The sequence below is a fragment of the Mauremys reevesii genome, linkage group 1 (assembly GCF_016161935.1).
Source record: "Mauremys reevesii isolate NIE-2019 linkage group 1, ASM1616193v1, whole genome shotgun sequence".
Lineage (NCBI taxonomy): Eukaryota > Metazoa > Chordata > Testudines > Geoemydidae > Mauremys > Mauremys reevesii.
The window spans coordinates 225,698,547-225,720,284 of NC_052623.1; the positions used below are offsets into that span (position 1 = coordinate 225,698,547).

The following is a 21,738-nucleotide window of genomic DNA, read 5'->3' on the forward strand; positions in this document are numbered from 1 at the left end:
TAGGAATGTAGTGTTCCCACTCACTGTAGGGGGTCTGATCCAAAACAGATTGACACCAAGTGGAGTTTTTCCATTGATTTCAGTGCACTTTGGGTCAGGCTGTTTGTTAAATATCAGATTTAATCATCTTTCCAGCTAGCAGAGCGAGAAGCAAGGCAAGGTAACACTCAGTGTATTTGAACCTTCTGCACTCCCTAAAGGAGGAGGTCTTCAAGGCAAAGAGATTAGTAAAGTTCACACCAAATTATAAAAGTACATGAACTCAAAGAAGAAAAAACACGTCCTCTTTTACTGAACAATTCAGTATGAGATTTTGAATGCACTGAAATCGGGAAATTGAAAGCAGGGTCTAAAATCCCAAGATGTTTGTAACAGCTTAACCTGCCTTTAACTGATGAGTAGAAACAACATCTCTAACAAAATGGCGTGACCAGTCCACTGGCCAGCTCAGTCAATGCAAAATACAGCCAGACCCACCCAACCATCTCTCTACATGGGCTGCTACCTGAAATCTCTTTAAAGGTAAAGTTATGGAGCCAGATCCTGAGCTGGTATAAACTGGAATAGCTGGTGGACTTTTCATTCAAGCACTTTAATACTTTGAGATCATTTTGGGTTAAAGTCTTGCAACTAAAAACTAAAAACACGATAAACAATATATTTGTATGAATATTCAGTCATTTCCCTGAGATATGCATCTTCTGCACAAACTGGTCTTCTTTGGCTGCTTTTTATTACAGTTCCAAGTTTTTTTCAGATTTGCCCATCTATGGTTATGAACAAGGTCACCAGTAACAAAGTTCTTGCATTTCTCCATGAAACTAAGAAACACCAAAGATAGGAATAAAAATTTCCATATGGAAATGGAAGCATAAAGTCACACTCATCTGGAAGCCCCATTTCCTAGTAATGTGGCTATTTTGGTACTAGATTTCTACAATTCTTTACCTTATCAATGTGAAAAATTAAAATGCATGTGCACGCGCAGGCACACACAGACGTTTCAATTGTCCTGTTTGGACTAATCAAGTTTCATCATAATAGGAAACCACCAGAAAACATCAAGGAGAAAAAAAACATTATATTAAACAGACTATTGAAAAATAAAGGATTTTTTCCACAAAATGGAATATTAATATATTATTATATCCGTTATCATTTACAGGTTTCAGAATTGATCCTAAAACATCATCAACTCTTACCTTGTTGTAACAACGCAATATACAGAACACTTTCAAATGCCGTGTTCCCTCCTAACTGTGATGTAATGTGGGATAAAAAATAAATTAATTCAAGAATCATTTTCAGGTAGAAAGAGCCAAAATTGCTAGTAAAGTGAAAACATCTCATCTCTAAGTGAATCCTTCTAATACTAGCTATTTCGAGAAAGTGACCTGAATGACAATGTCAGAGAAAAAGAATTACTTTAAAAAGAAGGAGGTGAGTGTTTTGGAATTTCCAAAGGCTGCTTGCTTCAAAGCAATTGACAATTGCAAATGTTTGTTTTTTTTCCCCAAATCAGCATTTTAGAAATGCCAACCACAAACAATGCAAAGTCAGCAATTGCAAATATAACTTTCTTCTTATGAAACTAAAAGGCCAGGTGTCACCACAGCCACCTGATCTATGGCAGGGGGGTGCTTGGAGTGGTAGATGTAAGCCTCATATTAGCACTCTAGCACCTTTCCATAACTAAACCAGGAGCTATGCTATTTATAATAAGTCAGTTAAAGCCACAGACTAGGAATAAACTCTGATTACGTTCAATAACCAGCATTCTTGTTGAAATCAGTAAGATGATGTTAACAATGTTTCACTTTATATTAACTGAGGAGATATGAATGAAGAGCAATGTTAAGCAGCGAGAGCTGAATTAAAACGATGGGTGAGACCCTCATGCCTGCTCTGGCTTCTTGCACAGCCGAAAACTGGAGTTCTGCAGTGGGGAAGCAGAGGCAGCAAGTGAGTTTGGAAAAGCTTCCACCTCCAAAGGAAAGGACCCCAATGAATACTAAGTAAAACATCTCTCTCTCTCCCATGCTCACATGCAGTATCTTATCATCCTGTACAACCTACGGCTACAAATCTCTATAATTCACCATGAGTGAGTGGAGAAAGTGGCAGGACCAGCCTGTCCTTCTCAGAAGATAGTTCTTTAGCAGAGTCATAAAGCAGCTTCCTAGAGAATACCCACTGATCTCCATCTAAAGGGCCACAATGAATTGCAGGTCAAACAGTATCAAGAAAGATGGTTCCCTTGGAAGCTAGGTGGGTCCAGATGTTCCTGTTCCTTCTCCCGCTTCACACTACGAAGAAAACTCAACTATGCAAGAGAGATTTCATTCCATTATTGGTGTGTATCCATCCCGAACCCATAAGACCGTACATGGGAGCAGAGAATGGTGCACTGGGGACAATCTTCTCTCTCCAGGGCTGTCGACTGGGAATATTTCACCAGCACAAAACCCACTCTGGGAAATTTTAAATGAAAATGCTTGATATGCAAATAAATGAAGCACATTTTTGGGAAAAAAAGAAAAAAAGAAAAAGCACTCCATTAAACAAGATTCTTTGAAACCAAGGGGTCTTGCCCCAGCATGGGGAGCCTGACTTGACTACATGAGGTCCCTTCCACCCGAAATTTTCATCTTCATATGCACAGCGTATGAAATCTTTTAACTCAGTACAGCACAATGGACCAGACACTCAGTTGATATCAATCACCGTAGCTCTGCTGATGCTGATGAATCCGTGACAACTGATGCCAGGTGATGCTCTATCCTGATAATCCCAAACTATGACATGCAGCTTTCAGGATAGTTTAGGATAGTTTAGGCAGTTGGTTCCATTTCACTGCAAGTTATTTTGTGAGAGAAAATGAAGACAACATTTTGGGATCAAAAGCATCAGCACTTTGAGAACAGAAAAACAATCTTTTCTCTTGGTTGACAGAATGGATTTTGGAGATCTCCTTCAGTATTAGAACTGAAAGAAAAATAGACCACGCACCTTAGTCTTTGCCCCGTAATGTTAAAACTTATTGCAAGAGAGAGATCTCTCTTTCTTGAACTCAACGGGATTGTGTAAGGGTTAATTGGAGTTGGGGTTTATTTGTTCTGCCAACACAAGAGGACAGAATTCATAGAATAGCAGGGTTGGAAGGGACCTCAGGAGGTATCTAGGCAAACCCCCTGCTTAAAGAAGGACCCATCCCCAGACAGAATTTTACCTCCATTCCCTAGATGGCCTCCTCAAGGATTGAACTCACACAACTAGGTTAAGCAGGCTAATGCTTAAACCACTAAGCTATCCCTCCTGAATTCCAGATCAGGCATAAGCGGGGTGAGTGTGTCGTTAAAATACCAGTTGCCTCTCCCGGCAGCAGGAGGTAGTTAGACACCAATATATGGTCCTCAAATATTGTTCAAGTTCTTAGACATATTGATACTTCTCTTTGTCGTTCCCTCTGTTTCATGCAGTTCATGTGTCTGAAAATCCCCTCTAGCAAGAAGCACGTCCAATCACAAATACACTTAGAGGAGCACAGCAAGATACGGCTTGTGCTGAAGCCCACGGTCTGTAGCAAGTTCACAACTAGAAATCAGTGACCCTCTGGCCGTTTCACCTCAGGCAGGCAGGTGGGGGTGGAGGGGTTCAAACACGGCTTGGATCAATGCTCTCCATCATAGCTCAGGCTTTGCTTGGTTTCCTTCATTTCCCCCCAGTCCTGGTAGCTTATTCTGGGAAGTTTCTCAGGCAGCAGGAATTCTCCATGGCCTTTCAGGAGAACGGGGAGTGCAAACCTGCTCGGGCGTCCATAACAGCCAGGTCCCTACCAAATTCAGGGCTCACTTTGACTAGTTTACAAACCCTCTGGCCTTGAAATTGACCAACGTCACTATTTCGACGTTTCCACCTGAAATTTCCTGGTATTGTAACCATGGGGGTCCTGACCAAACTGAGAGAATGGGGGAGTTCAGAGGTTGTTGTGGGGGGGGTCACAGCATTGTCATCCTCGCTTGTGTGCTGCCTTCAGACCTGGGCTCCAAGGGCAGCAGCCAGCAACCTTTCTGAAGCTAGAGGAGGTTCCCAGATGTGCAGGTGGGTCCCTGCTGTTGGGAGCACCTCAGCTCCTACCTACTACTTGGGAGCACCTCGGCTCCTACCATTTTTGGGGCATCCAGAGGAATGGACCCCTGAGCCCCAGAAGGAACTGCAAGGGAAGCCCCGAGCCCCCGCTGCAGAGGCTGGTCAGAAGCCCTGAGCCCAGGCACCCAGAGCGACGGCAGGAGTGGGGAGGGGCATGAAAGTCCTGAGCCCGGTGCCCCAGCACTGGCTGACCCACGGGGGGCCAGAAGCTCTGAATCCGGGCACCCAGAGACGTGACTGGAGCAGAAGCTGCCAAGACCAAAGCCCTGAGCCCAACGCTGGGCTGGTGCAGCGCACTCACTTCTGCATTGCCTCTGCAGTGCGTCTGATATCCCCACGGAGAGGAAGTCCTGTCCCCAGCCTCGCAGAGAAACAGTTAGGAGGCCCCTACTGGGTTCTCCTGGCTGGGGGGCTCCCTGCAGGATGGGGAGAGGTGGAGTCTCGGTTTCCTGGTGTCTTCACGTCACAACTGCCTGTCATTCTGGAAGGTGCTTTTTAGTGAATTACAAGTAATTGGGCTTCATATGGTGCAAAGTGTGTGAAATTTCATAGCCTGTGAAATAGAGGCCAGATTAGGAGATCGAATTGTTTCATAACCTCTATGAAAAGCTCAGTGTGGGGTGAGGAACAGACTCTGCTGTTTTACTGGGTATCCTGCTTGCTCCCCAGAATCAATAATGAGCAAGTGGGGAGATCTGGGGTGCAGCTCAAACATCCAGCTGGGCTGGCCAGGGGCAGACATCAGGCCTGCCAGGGAAAGGTGGGTGTGGCAGTGCTCTAGAAGGCTGCTCTAGCAGGCCAGGCCAGGCAGCGCGGCGCTTCCCGCCGCCTTTCGTCGTCTCGGTCGGTCCCCCTCTTCGGCTCGGGTCAGCGCGGCGGCAGGTCCCCCGGGGCGCGGCGAGCGGACCTGCCGCACTGCACTGGCGGCGCTCCACAGCGAGCGGGAGAAAACGCGAACTCCGGCGGGGGCGGCTGGCGCGGCGCGCGGCGGCGGCGGCTCGGGCGGGAGCTGCGCCGTGCGCATGTCCAGCCGAGTCCAGCCGAGGCAGCGGCCCCGCCCGGTCCCATGCATGGCTGCGTCTCGGTCGTCGTCCGCTCCGCTCCCGTGGACCGCAGCATGGCTGCTGGTGGTCCACCGGCCCAGCCTGCCGCCCCCTAGATTTGGCCGCCCTAGGCAACAGCTTGCTTTGCTGGTGCCTAGAGCCGCCCCTGGTGGCAGTGACTTCACAAAGGCTTTTGGCAGGAACTCAGCCTATTGGGCAAAGATGATGAGGCGTCTGTGACCTCACAGAGCTCCCTTGACAACAGCCAGGCAGGACAGGGATGCGGGGCAGGGGGAACCTCAGAGAGCCCTGTAGCCTTGCTGCAGCAAGCCTCCATCTTGCAGTCTCTCACTGAGGACCAAGAGACATTGGTGTGCAGGAGATTCAGTGCGTGTGTTTGTCATTCCCGTGTGGATTTGTTTCAAAGACATTGTCATCTGTGTAGAAGGTAAGAAAAAATATAGGCTCTAGATATAGATACAAGATAGGGGACTCTATCCTAGCAGATTCAAAGGCATCACCACCCTCCTAGTGAAAAAGTTTTTCCTAATATCCAAGCCTTCCACACTGCAACTTAAGATCATTGCTCCTTGTTCTGTCATCTGCCAGCTCTAAGATTTCATGAGAATCAATCTTTCATTAGGAAAATAATTCAAAAATGCAAATACAAAAAACTTGGATGAAATCAACCCATCCTCATCTTTAGTGTCTGGGAGTGTAGGCCTTGGGGGCCAGACTGAGACCCTCATGGGCTAGTAACACCCAGGAAGCCAGTAAAATAATTCCAATTCTCTTAGCATCCAAGCCTCCCTAATCCAAGGAACACCTGAGGGCTGTGGGAGACAGAGGGGTGCTGAAAAGGTCTAACTCATGACTGAAAATACAGAGATGTGTTATTGGCTTTGGATGAGGGACAAGGAGCAAATCCGTCAGTCACTACAACAGGTCACACTCGGAGCCAGGGAGACTGGGAATAGAGTCCTGCTGGCACTTCCCAGCTCTGGCTTTCTGGAGGAGGAGGAAGACACCAGCTCCCCTAGCTGACCCTCAGGCACCTTCTGGGCCCAAATGGAGGTGGTCCCCGGTACAGCTATGGAGTGTCCCAGGAGTGTTCTGCTAGTGGCATTGTATTCTTTTCACAGCCAGTTTCGATCTCTGGTTTCTACCCCTTGCCCTGCTGGTAGGGCATTGTGTGGCACCCGTTGCAGGCCACCTGGGTGCAGGAGATCGAGGCGGGTGAAGGGAGGAGCAACCCTGAGCATCTGCCATCCAGCTCCATCCAATCTAGAGCAAGTAAGTGGAGTTCTCCAGAGCCATCCCCAGTGTGGTGGGAATATCCCACCACTAGGACTCCCAGCCCATCCCTTGTCAGGGTTTGTTCCCCAGGTTGAGGGTTCCTGTGCCCTGGGGTGGGATGTGCCAGGCGGAGAAATTGCCTCAGCAGAGGGGAGGTGGGCAGGGGAGCAGGCAGGCTCGTTAATGAGAGACTGCTTTGAAGGCAGACTCATGGCTGCTCCCCACTCAGTTCCAGGATGGAGCGAATAAGGCGGATGCTCAGGAGGAAGGCCGGGCAGGTGGCTCCAGAGCCAGCAGAAAACAGCCAGCCAGCCTTCCCAGGAGGAGAGCAGCCCCTCTGTCCCCGCGGGCGGGGAAGAGGCTTGTGGCCAGGGGAAAGAGAGGAGCTGCATCGCCTGCTGGAGGAGGAGGAAGACACCAGCTCCCTTAGCTGACCCTGAGGCACCTTCTGGGCCGAAATGGAGGTGGCCCCGGGTTCAGCTATGGAGGAGAGAGCCAGGAGAGGGCAGGAGCCGGGGAAGGCAGCTCTGGGGCTTCCTTCGCAGGAAGCCAAGGAGCCAGGAGCTGCACCCCAGGGCCCAGCAGGAGCCGTCCACCACCATGGCAACTGAGGAGCCCTGCGCCAGCCCAACCCTGGCCCCCGAGGAGCCTCCCGCCAGTACCACCCTGGCCACCAAGGAGCCTCCCGCCAGCCCCACCCTGGCCCCTGAGAAGCCTCCTGCCAGTACCACTCTGGCCCCTGAAGAGCCTTCTGCCAGCCCCACCCTGGCGACTGCGGAGCCTCCCGCCAGCCCCACCCTGGCCATCGAGGAGCCTCCTGCCAGCCCAGAGCAGGAGTTGAGCGACTGCGTGACAAACACCAGCAGCTCCGCATACTCCTGCGGGACCAGCAGCTCCTCCGTGCGGTCTGGCAGTCCTGAGTTTAAAGGCTCCCTCTTTGGAGGTGAGGGGAGACCCAGGGGAAAGGGAGGAGGACTGGGGCGGTGGGGGACTGGTAACACCCTGTGCCCATCAGCTCGCCAAGGCGCCGGGACTGACCCATGTGAGCCCCACTAAAACCAGTGGGGGTGGCACAGCCACGCCCCATGGCCGGGGATGCTGGGCGGAGTCAGGGAGCTCCAGCCTCCCCTGATCATGTTGGGGGGAGGGGTTGACTCCCATGGGGCCCTGAGGCTGATGGGGCTGAGGGCGTCGCTGGGAGGGGCAGGGTGGGGCCCTCACTGCCATGGGGCTCCTTACAGAGAAAGGGGAAACATGGAGCCTTCTCTGTCCACTGCATCCCCCCAGCAGCAGAAGGGATTAAACTTTCTCCTTCCCTCCCTGGTGCAGACACCCCCAGTGCCCAGGTGTCGTGGGCTGAGGAGGAGGAAGAGGAGGAGGAGGATTTGTCCCCTGAGGAAGATACCATCATGGTGATCCAGCAGCACCTCCAGGGCAGAGCTGAGGTACAAAAATCCTCCAGCTGCGCTGCCACCGAGTCTGTCCTGCTCCTTGTTCCATCCCCACCCAGGCAGGGGGTCTTGTACCAGAGAATCCCTCACCCCCAATGGGGGAACACATCTCCTCTGTTATCTGGCACCCCAAAGTGGGGACATTTGTCCCACACAGGCCAAGGTCCCCGCAGACACTGTCCAAGTTACAACCCCTGTCTGTGCAGGGCGACACTGGTTTCGGGAAGGGGGCGGCTTTCCCTGTCCAACCCCATGGAGGTCCTGAGCCCTGGAGCTGGTTTGGGTCTGGGGTCCAGGGCATGTGCCTTGATCCTGACATGCTGTTCATGGATCAGGGGTTCAGAGGGATTGCGTTACCCCTCCGTGGCTGATCCCAGCCTTCCCTCCTCTCCTCATTCTCTCATCTCCTGCCTGGACTCTCCCGGGGATCCTACCTCCCACCCATTGCAGTTTGGCTGGTCCATACTCTGCTGGGTACCAGGCCCTCCACAGAGAACTGCGAAGAGCAAGGATTGACGAGGCAGCAGGCATCTGGCCATGAACTCTTGCTAAGTGTCCCTGGAGTGATGTGAATGGGAGAGGCCACGATGTGCCTTTTGAGTCTTGCCAGGGCTCCTGGAGAATCCTCCTAATTGTCCCCTGACTGGTGTAGCCCCATGTCCCATAACTGATGGGTGATCCCTCTTCTTGCAGGCTCTGCACAACCGCTATTCGCGGAGCCTGGACACCATCCTCAGGGGCCGGCTGACAGAGACCCCCACCATGGAGAAGCTGCAGCACCTCCTGGAGGTGAGTAGAATGGGACGGTCTGGGGTGGAATTGCCCCTGAACTCTGTGGGAGGGCAGCAAAGGAGAGACTAGAAGAACGATGGTTCCATTGTGTCCTCCCAGCTTGGACCCAGCCGGCCACACGTTCCCAGAGCTGCCAGTGAAGGGGGAAGGAGCTGGGACTGTCAGCCAGAGCTCTGCACGGTTGCATTGAGCACTAACAGTGAGCACCAGGCCTGGCTGGGGCCTGTGAGACTGAAACCTCTGTGAGATACAGGACATGAGCCTCAGAGAAAAGTCACTGGCTCCTCTCTAGGGAGACCCTGAGATACAGGAGGAGCCTCAGGGAATCAGCTCTTCTGTCCTAGGGACACTGCAGTTCCTGGAGGAATTGTCCTCAGGGCTGTTCCATCCATCCTACCAAGGCCTTTGCAGTTGGGGTCTGGGGTCCAGGGCATGTGCCTTGATCCTGATGTGCTGTTCATGGATCAGGGGTTCAGAGCAAATAGACCAGCCCACAACTGACCATTGTCCCAGCCTGCAGAGACAAGGAGCTTGTGCCCAGCAAGACGTGGGCAGTGTCACGAACCCCCTTTTCAAGCTCTGCGACCAGGGCTCGGCTATTCCACCCAGAGCACAAAGTCTCAGCCCCTTGGGGAGGGGGAGAGGCTCGTTTGTAGAGCATGTACGCCTGCCCGCTGACCCTCCCCTGCCTCCTTCTCCCACAGCACATCCATCTCTCTCTCCAGTCAAAAAACACCCAGGAGAGAGCCAGGGCCGTACAGACCAGCGCAGCCCTGCTCCAGTTTGCCACCTCCCTGCCTGGATTTGACGTAAGTGACCTCTGACCCAAGCGTCCTGCAGAGTCAAGTTCCTCATCCCCTGGCTAATTGGTCCCCCCTGGGTCCGTAAGGGACTGCGTTCCATAGGCCGCTGGCTGGCAGGGTCGTGCCTGGCCTCAGGGCCCTTGTTATCCTGGAGCAGCTGGGCAGTGAGTGCTCATAGAGGGCCCTTGCCCTGCTCCCTTTGCTCTGAGCTCCCTTGGGGGCAGAGAGGAGGAGGACTCTCACTCCTCTCCCCCAGCGCCTCCTACAGAGGGGTGGGAGCAGAGCTCAGGTCCAGGGGCGCTGGGGAGCTGAAGGGAGAATGTTGATGGATTCCCCTCTCCTCCTCCTTCCACCAGACCTCCTCTGCCTTCTCCAAGGCAGGTGAATTCGTGCTGCAGCTGGGTCTCTACATATCCCACCCAGCCAGTGACATCAGTCGGCAAGCCAGGGGTGGGATATATTGGCTGCAGAGGCTCCTGCTCCAGAAGAGGGGTAAGAAACCCAGCTGGGCAATGGGACCCCATGGAAACGAGCCTCTGGGAGACTAGCTCCAGCTGGCCATTGGGACGCCTCTAGAACTAAGGCCTCTCTGCTTAGACCCACTGTAGCAGGGAAAAGGAACCCCAATAGAAACAAGGCCCCTCCTTTGAGACTCCCTCTGCTGGGCAATGGGACCCTACAGAAAGAAGCCGCCCTCCTCTGAGACTGACCCCAGCTTAGATGGTGACTCTTTCTCTCCCCCTCTCTCTGAAGTAGGGAGATGAGTGTGAAAGTGCCAGGGAAATTGGCTGCTTTATCTCAGAGCCCAGCTCTGTCCCCCAGCCCAGGGAAATCAGCCCACCCTGTACGGGGCAGCCAGCTCATGAGGGGACAGGAACGGAGCTATTGAGACACATGGAGGGAAAGAGCCCATCATGAGGGCAGGGGCAGGAGCAGGCACCACAGGGGACGGACACAAAGCTTGTAGGGTGTCACCAGTCGGGTAGCCAGGGCCAGATCCTGACTTCAGTGGGTGTGCGGGGTTCTCAGTATTAGACACCCCCAATAACAGGCACCCACTCGCAGAGCACAATGACCGTAAGGGTCACATGATTACTGTGATGGCTGAAACAAATCCCCCTTCTGGTACTAACCCGCCTGGCATGAACCCTGCGATTCCATTGAGCCGTGGATGCCACGAGGAGCCTGGCCAGTGTGCACCCAGAAGGAAACAGGCACTGAAAGCAGAATGCCAAACCTCCCCAATGGGTGTGTCTTTCTCCCCCAGGGCTCAACACCAGAGAGGCACCAGACCTGTGGTGCTGGGACGGGCACCAGGACCCCGAGCGCCTGGGGTATAGAAACCTGGCCAGGGTGGGAGAGGTAAGGACTCTCCGCCGGTGCATTGCAGCAGCTCAGGTGTGGAGCTGTCTCCTGCTGCAGTGAGTGTGTCATGGACACAGGGCAAGAGCCTGCTCCTTATTTCCACAGAGTATGTGAGGCTCCTGGGAATGTCCATGGGGCGAGGCGTGGGAATGAACCAGATCTAAAAGACCCCGAACTTCCAGTGGGTGAGCTGCAGGAGCTATCGCTGCTGGGAGCAGTAGGGCTCCTGTGTTGTCTGTGTGAGCTGGGTTCCAGAGCGCGCAGACACATTCCCAGCATCTCATGGCACCTGCGGTGAATCCTGCTCCATAAGAGCTATTTTTGGCCTCAGTGCCTGCAGTCTCCTACTGAAGGGGGTTCCTGGTCCATGGGACCCCAAAGGTTGGCTGCCCCAGGACTCTTCTCCACCTTGTGAGACACTAGAGGGATTTGGAGCCTGGTTCTGGGCCATTGCAAGGGCTCTGGTTCTTTTGGTTTTAGGTCTTCGGAGAAATATTCACCGAAGACCAGAAGAGCAGTTTCCTCCAGGCGGGGCTGCTGGCCATCCACCATCCCCTCCTCCGTGTCAGCCAGGCTGGCCTGGTGCTGACCTATTCCATCGTGGGGGAAGCCAGCCAGCTGCTAGAGGACGAGGTAACCAAAGAGGGGTCACCTGGGGAGAGACCCCCAGGGCCTTTCACCTCCAGGCCATTGAAAATCACTCCCATCCCATCCCCATGCGCTGACCAGGGAGCAAGGAGAGGATGAACCCAGGCAGGTGCCATTGGTCGGTGCCAGCTTGTCCCCTGAGCAGCTCAAAGCAGGGCAGACCCAGTTCTCCAGCAAGGCTATATCCTAACAGGCGTCACATCAACACGACACACAGCCATTGCTCATGCTAGGGGCTGTAAACTCCCCTAGCCACCTCTGTGAGCCTTTCCTCCCCCTCCGGGCCTCAGGCCGGTTCCTAGTGCTCTGGTATCATGTTATCCCAGCCCCCACCTGCTCTGGGAGAACTGGAGGAGTCAGTCAGCAGAGGCTGCTTAAGTGCCCCATTCACCAGAGCCACTGCCCATGGCATCACGTTAAGGACATGGGGATCCCTTGGGGAAAGGTGTCCACTTCCTCTCACCCCACAGCACTACTGCCCAAAGCCTCCCAGCCCCTCAGCTGCAGGGGGCAAGGGTGGCTGAGGGGACTCTGGGGCGTGGAGCTGAATCCCCAGATGGGTTGGGAGGTAGAACAGCTCTCAGGGGGACTGAGAGGACTGGGGGCAGGAGTTCATTCTACAATGGTGGGAGAGGGGATGGAAATCACTAGAGAAGAGACAAGATTTCGTCTCGGGGGTTGGGCGGGGGAAATCCATCCCTCAGATATGGGGAGGAAATTTTGCTGGCTCCTGGTGCCTTAATACCCTTCGTTCTCGTGGGTGTGGGAGTCTCTGATTGATCCTTGTTCCCTTGCAACAGGAGGACATTACAGCCAACATCATGGTACATCTATTTAACATCAGGATCTTGGGCCAGGTGCCTGAAGCACTGCAGGGGCTGTGCTCCGTGGGGCAGCATTGAAGACCCCCCACTTTGCATGACCAGCTCCCACCCCCTGCCGCAGGTACTGCTCTGTCTCACTGTGCCTGGGGGGGGGAGGGCTGGGGGGAGCGGCCATAGAGCCCGCAGCACTGAGAGAAACCAAGGCCGAGCACCTCGCTCTGGACACCCTGCCCCACCCCGACCCCTGGAACTGGGGCCAGGCCAGATACTGGTTCGGAAGAATCAGGCTGTGGGGCTGGCCCAGAAATGAGAGCATCCGCAGAACCAGGGGTTATGCTCAACAGCCATTGCAGTCTGGGAGGGGTGGCCTGACATGGAGCCCCTCCCCCATCGTCACTGCTCAGACCTTCTCATGGCCCCGTGTCACCCCTGACGCAGCGAATGTCCGACCATCCCCCACCTGGGGCCGAATCCACCCACCTGGTATCTGAACCCTTCCCAGCCAGGAATGAAACTCCGCCCTAACACCCTGGGGCGGGTGGGTGGAGGTCTAGCCGCCGCGGAGCCCCGAGCGCTTTAAATTCCCCCCAGAGCTCTGGCAGCTGGGTTCAGGCGTGGATTTAAAGAGTCCGGAGCTCCCACAGCTGCGCAGAGCCCAGAGCCCTTTAAATCTGCCCTCCCCACCCCCCGCAGCTCCGGCAGCCGGGTTGGGGCCGGGAATTAAAGGGCTCGGGAGTCCCCTCAGCGGCAGGAGCTCCAGGCCCTTCAAATCCCGGCCCCAGCCCGGCAAGGCTCAGGCTCCCCGCAGCCATGGGAGCTCTGGGCCCTTTAAATCCACGCCCAAACCCAGCTGCCAGAGCTGCGGGGGGAATTTAAAGCGCTCGGGGCTCCGCGGTGGCCAGACCCCCCGGGCCCTTTAATTTGCCCCTGAGCCTCGGGTTGATTTAAAAGCCCTGCGGCTCCCAGCCACAGCCGGTGCTCCAGGACCTTTAAATCTTGAGAGGCCCCGCCTCTTCCGGTTGAGGCCATACCCCCTCAGGACTCCGGCAGTACCGGTAAGTCCTGGAAGTTACTTTCACCCCTGCTGTGAGCCCTTTAAATCCCAGCCCCAGCCCGGCTCCTGGAGCTGCAGGGGGGAATTTAAAGGGCTCTGGGCTCCCTGCAGGTTTAGCCTTTTAGTATTTGGCTAAGTCGGTTCTTTGAAGAACAGACTCGTTTCAGCATCCAGTAAGCGAGTTGCGGTCGATCGTTAGGCCCCTGAGGATACAGAGGTCACCAGTGTTCTGAGCGAAACGTCAGATTTTTCCCAGCTCTTTTTAGAATGCCGTTCTTTTAGCCCCCCGGGGACACAGCCCCCATCAGTTTTCTGAATGAACCATCAAACTGTTCCCAAATACTAGAATATAGGGGAGCGGTGATGAGCTTATGGTTTGGGGAGAATGGTTTGTCAGTCCTTGGTGTTTTATTCACAACCCCTAGAGCACATGCTCCGGACTTGTGAATGTGTGTGGTTCTGTGCACATTCAGAGCCCCTCGAGCGCGTGCTCCGGGTTTGTGAATGTGTGTGGTTCTGCGCATGTTCAGAGCCCCTCGAGTGCATGCTCTGGGTTCGTGAATGTGGGCGTTTTCTCAGGGTTTGGTGTGGCAGTGGCCGCTGAGGAACTGGAGTTGTAGTTGTGGGGTTGTTTTTTTTACCAGACTCTTGTTTTGCCCTTGGGTTTGACAGATATGAGGTTTGGACTGCCTGGATGCTTCATTTGCACTCTTGTGCTGTTTTGGGTTGTTAAAGGTCTCAAAGCAGATTCCTGCCTGGTTCTTTGGCGGTTCTGGAGGAGGTGTCCTTGTAGCCCTGACTAAGCATTGTCAGAAAAGTTGTCCATGCCTATGTGGAGTGGGGGGAACCATTTTATAAAACTGAACTTTACCATCTTTCTCACCCACACCTATGTATTCACTTAAAATACAAAACCTCATAGAACAACCCAACCAATAAGCAAAATATATTTACTGGGCTTCATCCATCCATCAGTCACTGATGCTGGTGAAGTTTCCCTTTCAGCTGTCTCTTTCCCTTTTCTTGTGAGCTTGTTTTCCCCCTGCTCTAAGGATCTCTCATGTTTTCACCGTACTGTGGAGCAAACAGCATTATTATAAAACACATGAAACCGTCTTGTAAACTTAAAAACTAAATATTCATTAGGGTGTTTTTCTGTTTAAAAAGTCACAGCTTTAAAACAAATCATCCGTTTCAGGCTGTACGACAAACACAGGTTTTGAGTTTATTTCTGCCACTTAAAAAACAAGACAAAAAACAACAAACAAACAACAAAAATCTCAAAAACATTATTTAAAATACATCTCATTTTGCAGAATAAAAAACAAACTGCTTTTAAAATCCATTTCAAACCACATTTTGCACAAGAAAAAAACCCTGTTGGTTTGAAACAAACCAAGTACTTTTAAACCCTACACCTATGCCTTGCACAGACCCCTCTCACACACAAATCAGCAGCTTTAGAAACACACCAAACCAAGTTTGCCTCCATATACTTTTCAATAACTCCCCCCCCGCCATGCATTTAAAAGTCAGTTGCAAAAAAGTTCCCTTTCACTAAGGGATCATGTGTTGCAGGCACATGCTTGTTCTGTTCTCCCCAATGTGTGTTTGGGCCTTCAGGTTAAAGAACAAGCAAAAATGTTAGTTACTATTACCACCAAATCCCTATACAAACTGTGTAATACCTAAAGTTTTTTAAAACAGTATTAAGCACAACTATAGTTAAAATGGTTTTTACCTTGGCCTGGTGGTGACCTGCAGCTTAAAGTTACTGGTTCCATGCTAAGCAGATCACGCTGCAATAAAGATAGATTATTTTGCTAAGACAGCCTGGGCAGAGTGGCATTATACAATATATAGTTTCAGAGTTCAAGCCAGCAAGCCTTACCTCTGTCTGCCATCCAGCAGCCTTTCAAGTAAGTTTCTGTTGAAAAGGACAGTCTCCAACAGACCTGAGGTTTTTATACCATCTTAGCCCATTGTTTCAAACAGACTTCAGCATAGTAGCTAGCAGGTTAATTTAATCCCCACAGCTCTGAACTAATAGATCCTTAAGGACTTTAGGCATCCCTCCCATAGCACACCCTGTGGTGATCTGGGGTGGGGGAACCAAGTTGTCTGCACAACAGGGCTTTATTTTTTCTTTCTTTTTTTCTGTAAGTTAAAATAATTTTTTTCTGTGGGGCCTTCTTAGAGTATTGAACAGTACCCATTTCCAAGCGGGGGGCCCTTTGCAGATATCAATGAATGTCTTGGGGCTTGGTTTTTTTTTAAAAAACACGTTTCTTTCATACTTTCATACTCACTGTCAACAAATCCAGCTCAACCCACTAGACCACACCCCATTCCAGAGCCCCAGAACCCAGGAGCCCTGATTCTCAGACCCGAGCCTCACATCACAAGGCCAAACCTCCTCCCATTATGGGCACTGTAGAAGGGACCATTGGCAAAAAATACCCTCTTCATTCCCCCTATCAGAGACTGCGGCCATGGGTGACAAGTGAATGAGCTGAGATCTCCCCTGTGGGAATCCGAGGGGCTGCACATTTGGGGTTTCACAGGGATGGCCTCTGGCAGCCACTGACAGAGTGTTCCTGGGAGGAAATTTTCCGTCTCTAGCAAAGGGTTTCTGTTCCCCCAGATCTCAGCCACTCAGCAGAATGCGGGAGAGCCGAGTGCTGATGGGCTAGAGGGGTCCCAGGAGTCGCTGTGCAGCAGGGGCAGGGTCTGCAGTCACCATGGGCCACACCCTGCGCTCCGGACAACCCAGGCTGTTTCCCTGGATTGCAAAGGGGACTTTGGCTTGGGGAATCGGCGCTGGTGCCTGTGTCCACAGCTGGGATGTTTTCCTGAGGCTACTCAATGGTCCATGAAGTGCCATGCAAGCAAGGGGAGAATGGACATTAGAGAGCGAGGCTGGGACCTCTGCGGGGCTGCTGCAGTCAAACATCCACAGCCAGAAGAGAGACGATGGGAAACGTGCTTCGATGGCTGGCCACAGCCGCAGCAGCTGTCTCAGAAAGCTCTGCTCATGCTCCAGCCAACAGAGGCAGGACAAAGAGTCACACAGTGAGAGCCTGGGTTGCAATTAGCAAGTCACGGTTTTTTCAGTGGATTATGCTGCCCTGACCATCTATTTCCTGCAATGTGCACATCCAGCCTCCCTGGCTGACCTCAAGAGGAGTTAGGTTCTCCGTGCCCACAGGACAGGGCTGGCCTTACCATGAGGCGAACTGAGGCAGCTGCCTCAGGTGCCAGACTGTGGGAGGGCACCACTAGGACCTAGAGTGTAGAAAATTGTGTCTGGTGCTGGTGCATATGTTTTGTCTCTGCTCAAGACACACAGAGATGGTGGAGTGCTGTGCTGCAGGAAGGGGGGCACAAGAGACATAACAGGCAGACAGGAGAAAAGGGGAGAGGGAATAACAGAAAGCAACAGGAGCTGCAGGGAGAGAGAGGAGAAGGCGCCTCTTATGTACCTCTCGAGCACCCCCAGGAGTCTGGACTGATTAACACCAGCTTGTCAGGGAGCTTCCTGTTTCCTGCTGCTTCCCTGAACCCGCTTGAGGAGAACAGGCAGTCAACTGAAGAAGTAGGAGCCGAGTAGGCCCTTAAGACGCTGATATCTTCCCTCACTCAGACCCTGCTACCAGCCCGCTTATTTGTCCCCTTCAACGGAGTGTTGAGAGCCACTCTAGCTGGCACAGAACAGCAGTCATGAGTGAAAGAAGAAAACGCCCCTCTGGGGCAGCATTCAGAAAAGGAAAGAAAGCAAAGGAAGCTTTTCTGTCTAAGCAGGAAGGAGCTCTCCTGAGATACAGAGACACAAATGTTCACGGTGAGCCTTCCGGCCCCAGTGAGGATGAGAGTGGAGATGCCTGATCTTCCAGTTAGTCAGAGTGCAGGTGACCTGGCAGCTACTGCAGCATCCTTATCTCCATCTCAAATGGATGTAACCATGCACATTCCTGAAGAAAAGTGTAGCTCAGAGAAGAGTTTGGTGGAGATGCAAGAAACAGCTGCTGCTGAGTTTAGTTCCTTAAGTCTAGATGATCCAGGACTGTGGACCCACTTGAGCAGTAGCCTGAGGGACTTCCTTGTATTGCCTGGGCCACAGCAAGTGAAAAACTTCATGTTCCCCAAAGACAATGAAAATAGAAGTTTCCATCCAACACATTCCTGGTGTGAAATCCCCAATGGAGACAAAGTGGAGAGGCCATGGCTGAGGTACTCAAAAACCCAGAATGCTGCATACTATTTTTGTTGCAAATTCCTCCTGTCTAATGTCCCAGCCACATTGCGTTCTACAGGAACAAAGGACTGGAAAAATCTGGCTAGAAATTTGGCATGCCATAAGAAGGCAGCAAATCACCAGAGAGCATTCCATAGGTGGAAAGAACTTGAGATGAGACTAAGGTTAAAGGCCACCATAGATGATGAGCATCAAGAGAAGATTGCATCAGAGTTCTGAAAAGGCTCTTTGCCATTGTGAGTGCGCATGCTACCCAAAACCTAGCACTGCGTGGCACTTCAGATCAGCTGCATGTGCCACACAAGTTCCCCAACCCACCACCCTTTCTTTAATCATAATAATCATTCATAATAAATAAATGACTATTCATCAAAAGAAAGAAAGAACGTCCTAGTTCTTACATATCCTGCTTTCTTTGTATGTGTCAGTCTTCCTTAGATCATAGGGGCTTTGTATCAGGGAGTGTCCTTACTTTCTCTGTCTTGTAAAGCGCACACTAGTGACACTGACTAGATAAATAATGGAGACATCACACACACACAAAAATAACCAAACCCTTTGTCATAAAGACTGTTCTCCTCAGTAAAGCAAGCTATAAACATTAGGAAATGCACAAAGGACTAAAAGGCTGCAAAGTGAAGCACTCTCAAGTTAGGAAATACCAGAATGAGCATTGCCTGTGCAATGTTAACTCTGCAAGAAATGAGGCAGGGATCCTACAGGCAACAGTCTCCTTCAATACACAGCCCCAGAGAAGAAAACCCTGTGCACTGAATAAGGCAGGGGTCCCGTGGGAAAAAAATACTATGGGATCATGTCATTAAAGTCTGCATCATCCTGCAAATGCACAAGAGGACTGAATTGAGGGTGCCAGGGCAACACGTCTTTGGACATTTGCTAGTCTGAGAATGCTTCACTTTGTAACCTTTCCATGCTGTTTAAAAACCTTGACTTTGTATTTCCTAATGATTTTATTGATGAAAGCAAACGTAAGTAATGTTAAATGAAGGGGGTTTTGTTTGTTAATTTCCTTTGTTCATAGAAAGAAAATCTTTTATCTCTGTGCTGTGTAACAAGGTGACCACCCGCTCCAGCCTGGAAGGGGTTGGAAAAGCCCTGCTGAGGGCTGGGGCTGGGCAAGGTAAAACCCTGGCTGATTGGGGGAAGTGGCTGCAGCTGGGGCCACGCCCCAAAATGAGCAACAGGGCCTTATAAGAAGGCCAGGGAAGCTGGAAGGCTCACTCTCACTCTGTCTGTAGAGGGAGATGTGCCTGGCAGCAGGGAGCTAGAGACAGGGTACCTGAGTTGAGCAGGGCTGGGGAAAGGCAGAGGAGCTGGGGAGCTCAAGCCTGGAAAGCCCCAGGCTGTGGCCTAGCAGAAGCCAAAGTGGTACTGGGGGTTGTAGAGGGCAGCGCAGGGGTAGGCCAAGGCAGCAGGTCCAAACCCTCCTTGCCAGTGATGAGTGGCTGATACTGCAGTCTGCCCCAGGGTGTTGGGGTTAGATGGATGACTGGCAGTAGCCTGATACTGAGGTGAGGTGGAGATAAAAGGTGGAGGCCCTGACAGAAAGGGGTTACTGCCAGAGGGCAGCACCCCTGCTAAAGGGGCACTGGGTCCAGGGAGGGGCACAAGGGCCAGAGGACAGGCAGATCACTGGCCTGCAGAGGGTGCTCTGGAGCTGGAATGAGCTAATTCCCAGAAGTCACCAGCAGGAGGCACCGTGGGGGTAAGTCTGCACCTCTACATGCTGTTTAAACAATGAAGCTCTTACTCATGTGTTGGTTCAGTATATATTTTATTGCTATTGTTATCTTGGTGACAATCCCTGTTTCACCACTCAGTGCTGTGCTGATCAGAGTATTGAAAGTCATTAAACTGCATTAAAACAAAACTCATTTTATGCAACTTCAGGGTCAGTGACACTTCTCAGCTGTAACCCTGAATGAGCAAGAAGCAGATAAACAATATCCAAGAAAAAAAGCAGGAATTTTTCATCTTGTTTTCACCTAGGCCTTACTGAAGAGAGTAGCAAACACCTGCCCTTTACGAAGGAACACAGCACCGTACCACAGCACAAACCCCACTGAGCACAGCAGGGGCTGTCCTGGTTATCCAGATCAGGCCCTGTTTCATTACAAACTTCCTGTCTGTGATGTTCTGGTAACAAGGGGGCAACCAGTTGTCAAAGGTAGCTGGTGCCATGGCAGCCAGGGTGCTAGTCCTTCTCCCCAAGTATGAAAATGAACCGGAGGGAGGGAGTGCTGAGTGGTGGGTTATCTCTGATGTCACAATGCTACTGCTCAGGCAGCACCAGTGGCAGCAAATGTGTGGTGTGTATGTGTGTTTGCGGGGGGAGAACAGGCTTTCCCAGTGCTCCTGTTTTCACACATTTCCTAAAGAAGCGAACAACATAACTACACAGAATACGCATTAATGATGATTCCACCCACCTGATAATTAATCGCTGAAATTTGATTCAAATCCCACATGGCATATTTAGAAACAAGGGTTCCAAAAGAGGAGAGACCTTGTAAAACAGAAAATGTGGATGCTCTGGTGTATTTGTGGTTGTGTTAAAATTGAATACTATGACTTTAAATTTTGGGCAGGGTTCCTGGACATCCTTGCATGCTAGGGAGCTCGGTAGGACAGCCCACAATTGGGGGGGTGGTAGCAGCAGCCAGTCAGCAGGTACCCAGTGAGTTGTGCCTCTCTGTTATAGGCAGTAGCCTATGTTCTCTCCTTCTGATTCTTGGGTTCTTATGTGGTGTTCTGGCTCCTAAGAAACAAATTAGCGAGACATTGCGAACTTCCAGCAAGAGTATTTTATATTTTCTCTAACTTGCCTGCTTGTGTGCCACAAAACATGAAAGGCACAATCTCATCCAAAATAAAATAAACTTATGAAGCCAAATGTCCTTTTGAAACAAAAACATGGAACCATTTCATTCTGGTAGCGTTGGTCTTACTGAAGCGCTTCACTTTTCCTTTCCTTTTCACAGAGAAGAGCCTAAATTAGGTTTCCCTAAATCCATGATTGGAATAGTGATGCAAAACCTCACGAGAAGCCAAGCAGCTCAGAAAGAATGGGATGATCACACTACAGTAGAACCCTGTTTATCTGAACCTCTATTATCTGGTTCTCCGTATTAACCCAACAGCCAGCGCACAGAGGTCCAGAAGAGGGTAATCTCTCCTATGGTATCCAGATGGTGCTGCAGCCTGGCACTTTCCCATTCATCCGATTATCCGACGTTTTGGTTAACCAATCTGGCCCTGGTCCCAATTTGATGGGATAAAAGGGGGTTCTGCTCTCCTTGTGAGCGACCATTTGATGCAGGGGATCTGCTGCTGGTGTTATTCCTTGTGGAAAAATACAAATTGCAAAACTGATGAGAGGGGCCTTCTGAGGTGGTAGGGAGGGGTCACGCTGTTACCTGCAATGTACATAGGCCCCACAGCAGGGACGCACCTCGGACTGTGCATATAAACAGGTTAAAAGTGCATCACAACAGTGAAGCTGTTGTCAAGATGATATTCTGTGCAGAGGATTGTAAGACAGCCCCTGTTCCTGATCTGAGGCCTGAATGCCATAGGGAGATCCCACTTGAGAGCATTGAGGTGTGTGAAGAGGTTACCGTAACTGAAAAGACAATGTGTGCTACAAAGTCACTGCCAGGTATTATCAAGCAGGCCAGGTCTGACTCACAAAAGTTGCCTAAGATGAACACGGTGGGATCACAACCTGCACCCAGCAAAGCATCCCATAGAACTGGTACATTGTGGCAGCAAGTTCATAAGGAGATGACAAGCCTGCTGGACAGGGAATAATTAAAGAGTCAAACAGTCCCTGGGTTGAGGAGGTCGTTTTCCTGATGTTTACAGGGAGCTCCTCCCGAGTGCGGGGGGCAGAATGGGAGGAAGCACGAAGGGGTTTGTTTGAAGACTTAACAAGATAGTGATGGTGGTTAGCATCATGGGCCATGTAACTGTGAACACTGTGTGCCCTTAGCCCAGGGGTGGGCAAACGGCCCCGTCTGCAGGCACCGCCCCTGGAG

At 51.5% G+C, this 21,738-nt stretch overlaps 1 protein-coding gene and 1 long non-coding RNA gene across 5 annotated transcripts; both read left to right on the forward strand.

Moving 5' to 3' along the window:
• The first annotated feature begins 5,529 nt into the window (after positions 1–5,529).
• LOC120398854 lies at positions 5,530–6,775 on the forward strand. Its single transcript, XR_005594752.1, has 3 exons — positions 5,530–5,640; positions 6,335–6,485; positions 6,718–6,775. It is a non-coding gene; the product is annotated as an uncharacterized LOC120398854 (long non-coding RNA).
• Positions 6,776–6,952: 177 nt separating this feature from the next.
• On the forward strand, positions 6,953–16,125 carry LOC120383303 (protein SON-like). 4 transcript variants are annotated; one of them, XM_039501275.1, is made up of 9 exons: positions 6,953–7,431; positions 7,818–7,933; positions 8,633–8,728; positions 9,436–9,540; positions 9,891–10,026; positions 10,802–10,896; positions 11,380–11,532; positions 12,348–12,492; positions 16,070–16,125. In XM_039501275.1, exons 1-8 carry the CDS (start codon positions 7,089–7,091, stop codon positions 12,447–12,449), a joined length of 1,146 nt encoding a protein of 381 aa, XP_039357209.1. In that variant the 5' UTR covers positions 6,953–7,088; the 3' UTR covers positions 12,450–12,492; positions 16,070–16,125. The 4 variants fall into 4 exon arrangements, with proteins under 4 accessions (XP_039357209.1, XP_039357217.1, XP_039357198.1 ...); XM_039501283.1 differs by lacking the exon at positions 16,070–16,125 and adding an exon at positions 15,907–15,995; XM_039501264.1 differs by lacking the exons at positions 12,348–12,492; positions 16,070–16,125 and having other exon boundaries at positions 11,380–11,927.
• Positions 16,126–21,738: the final 5,613 nt, after the last annotated feature.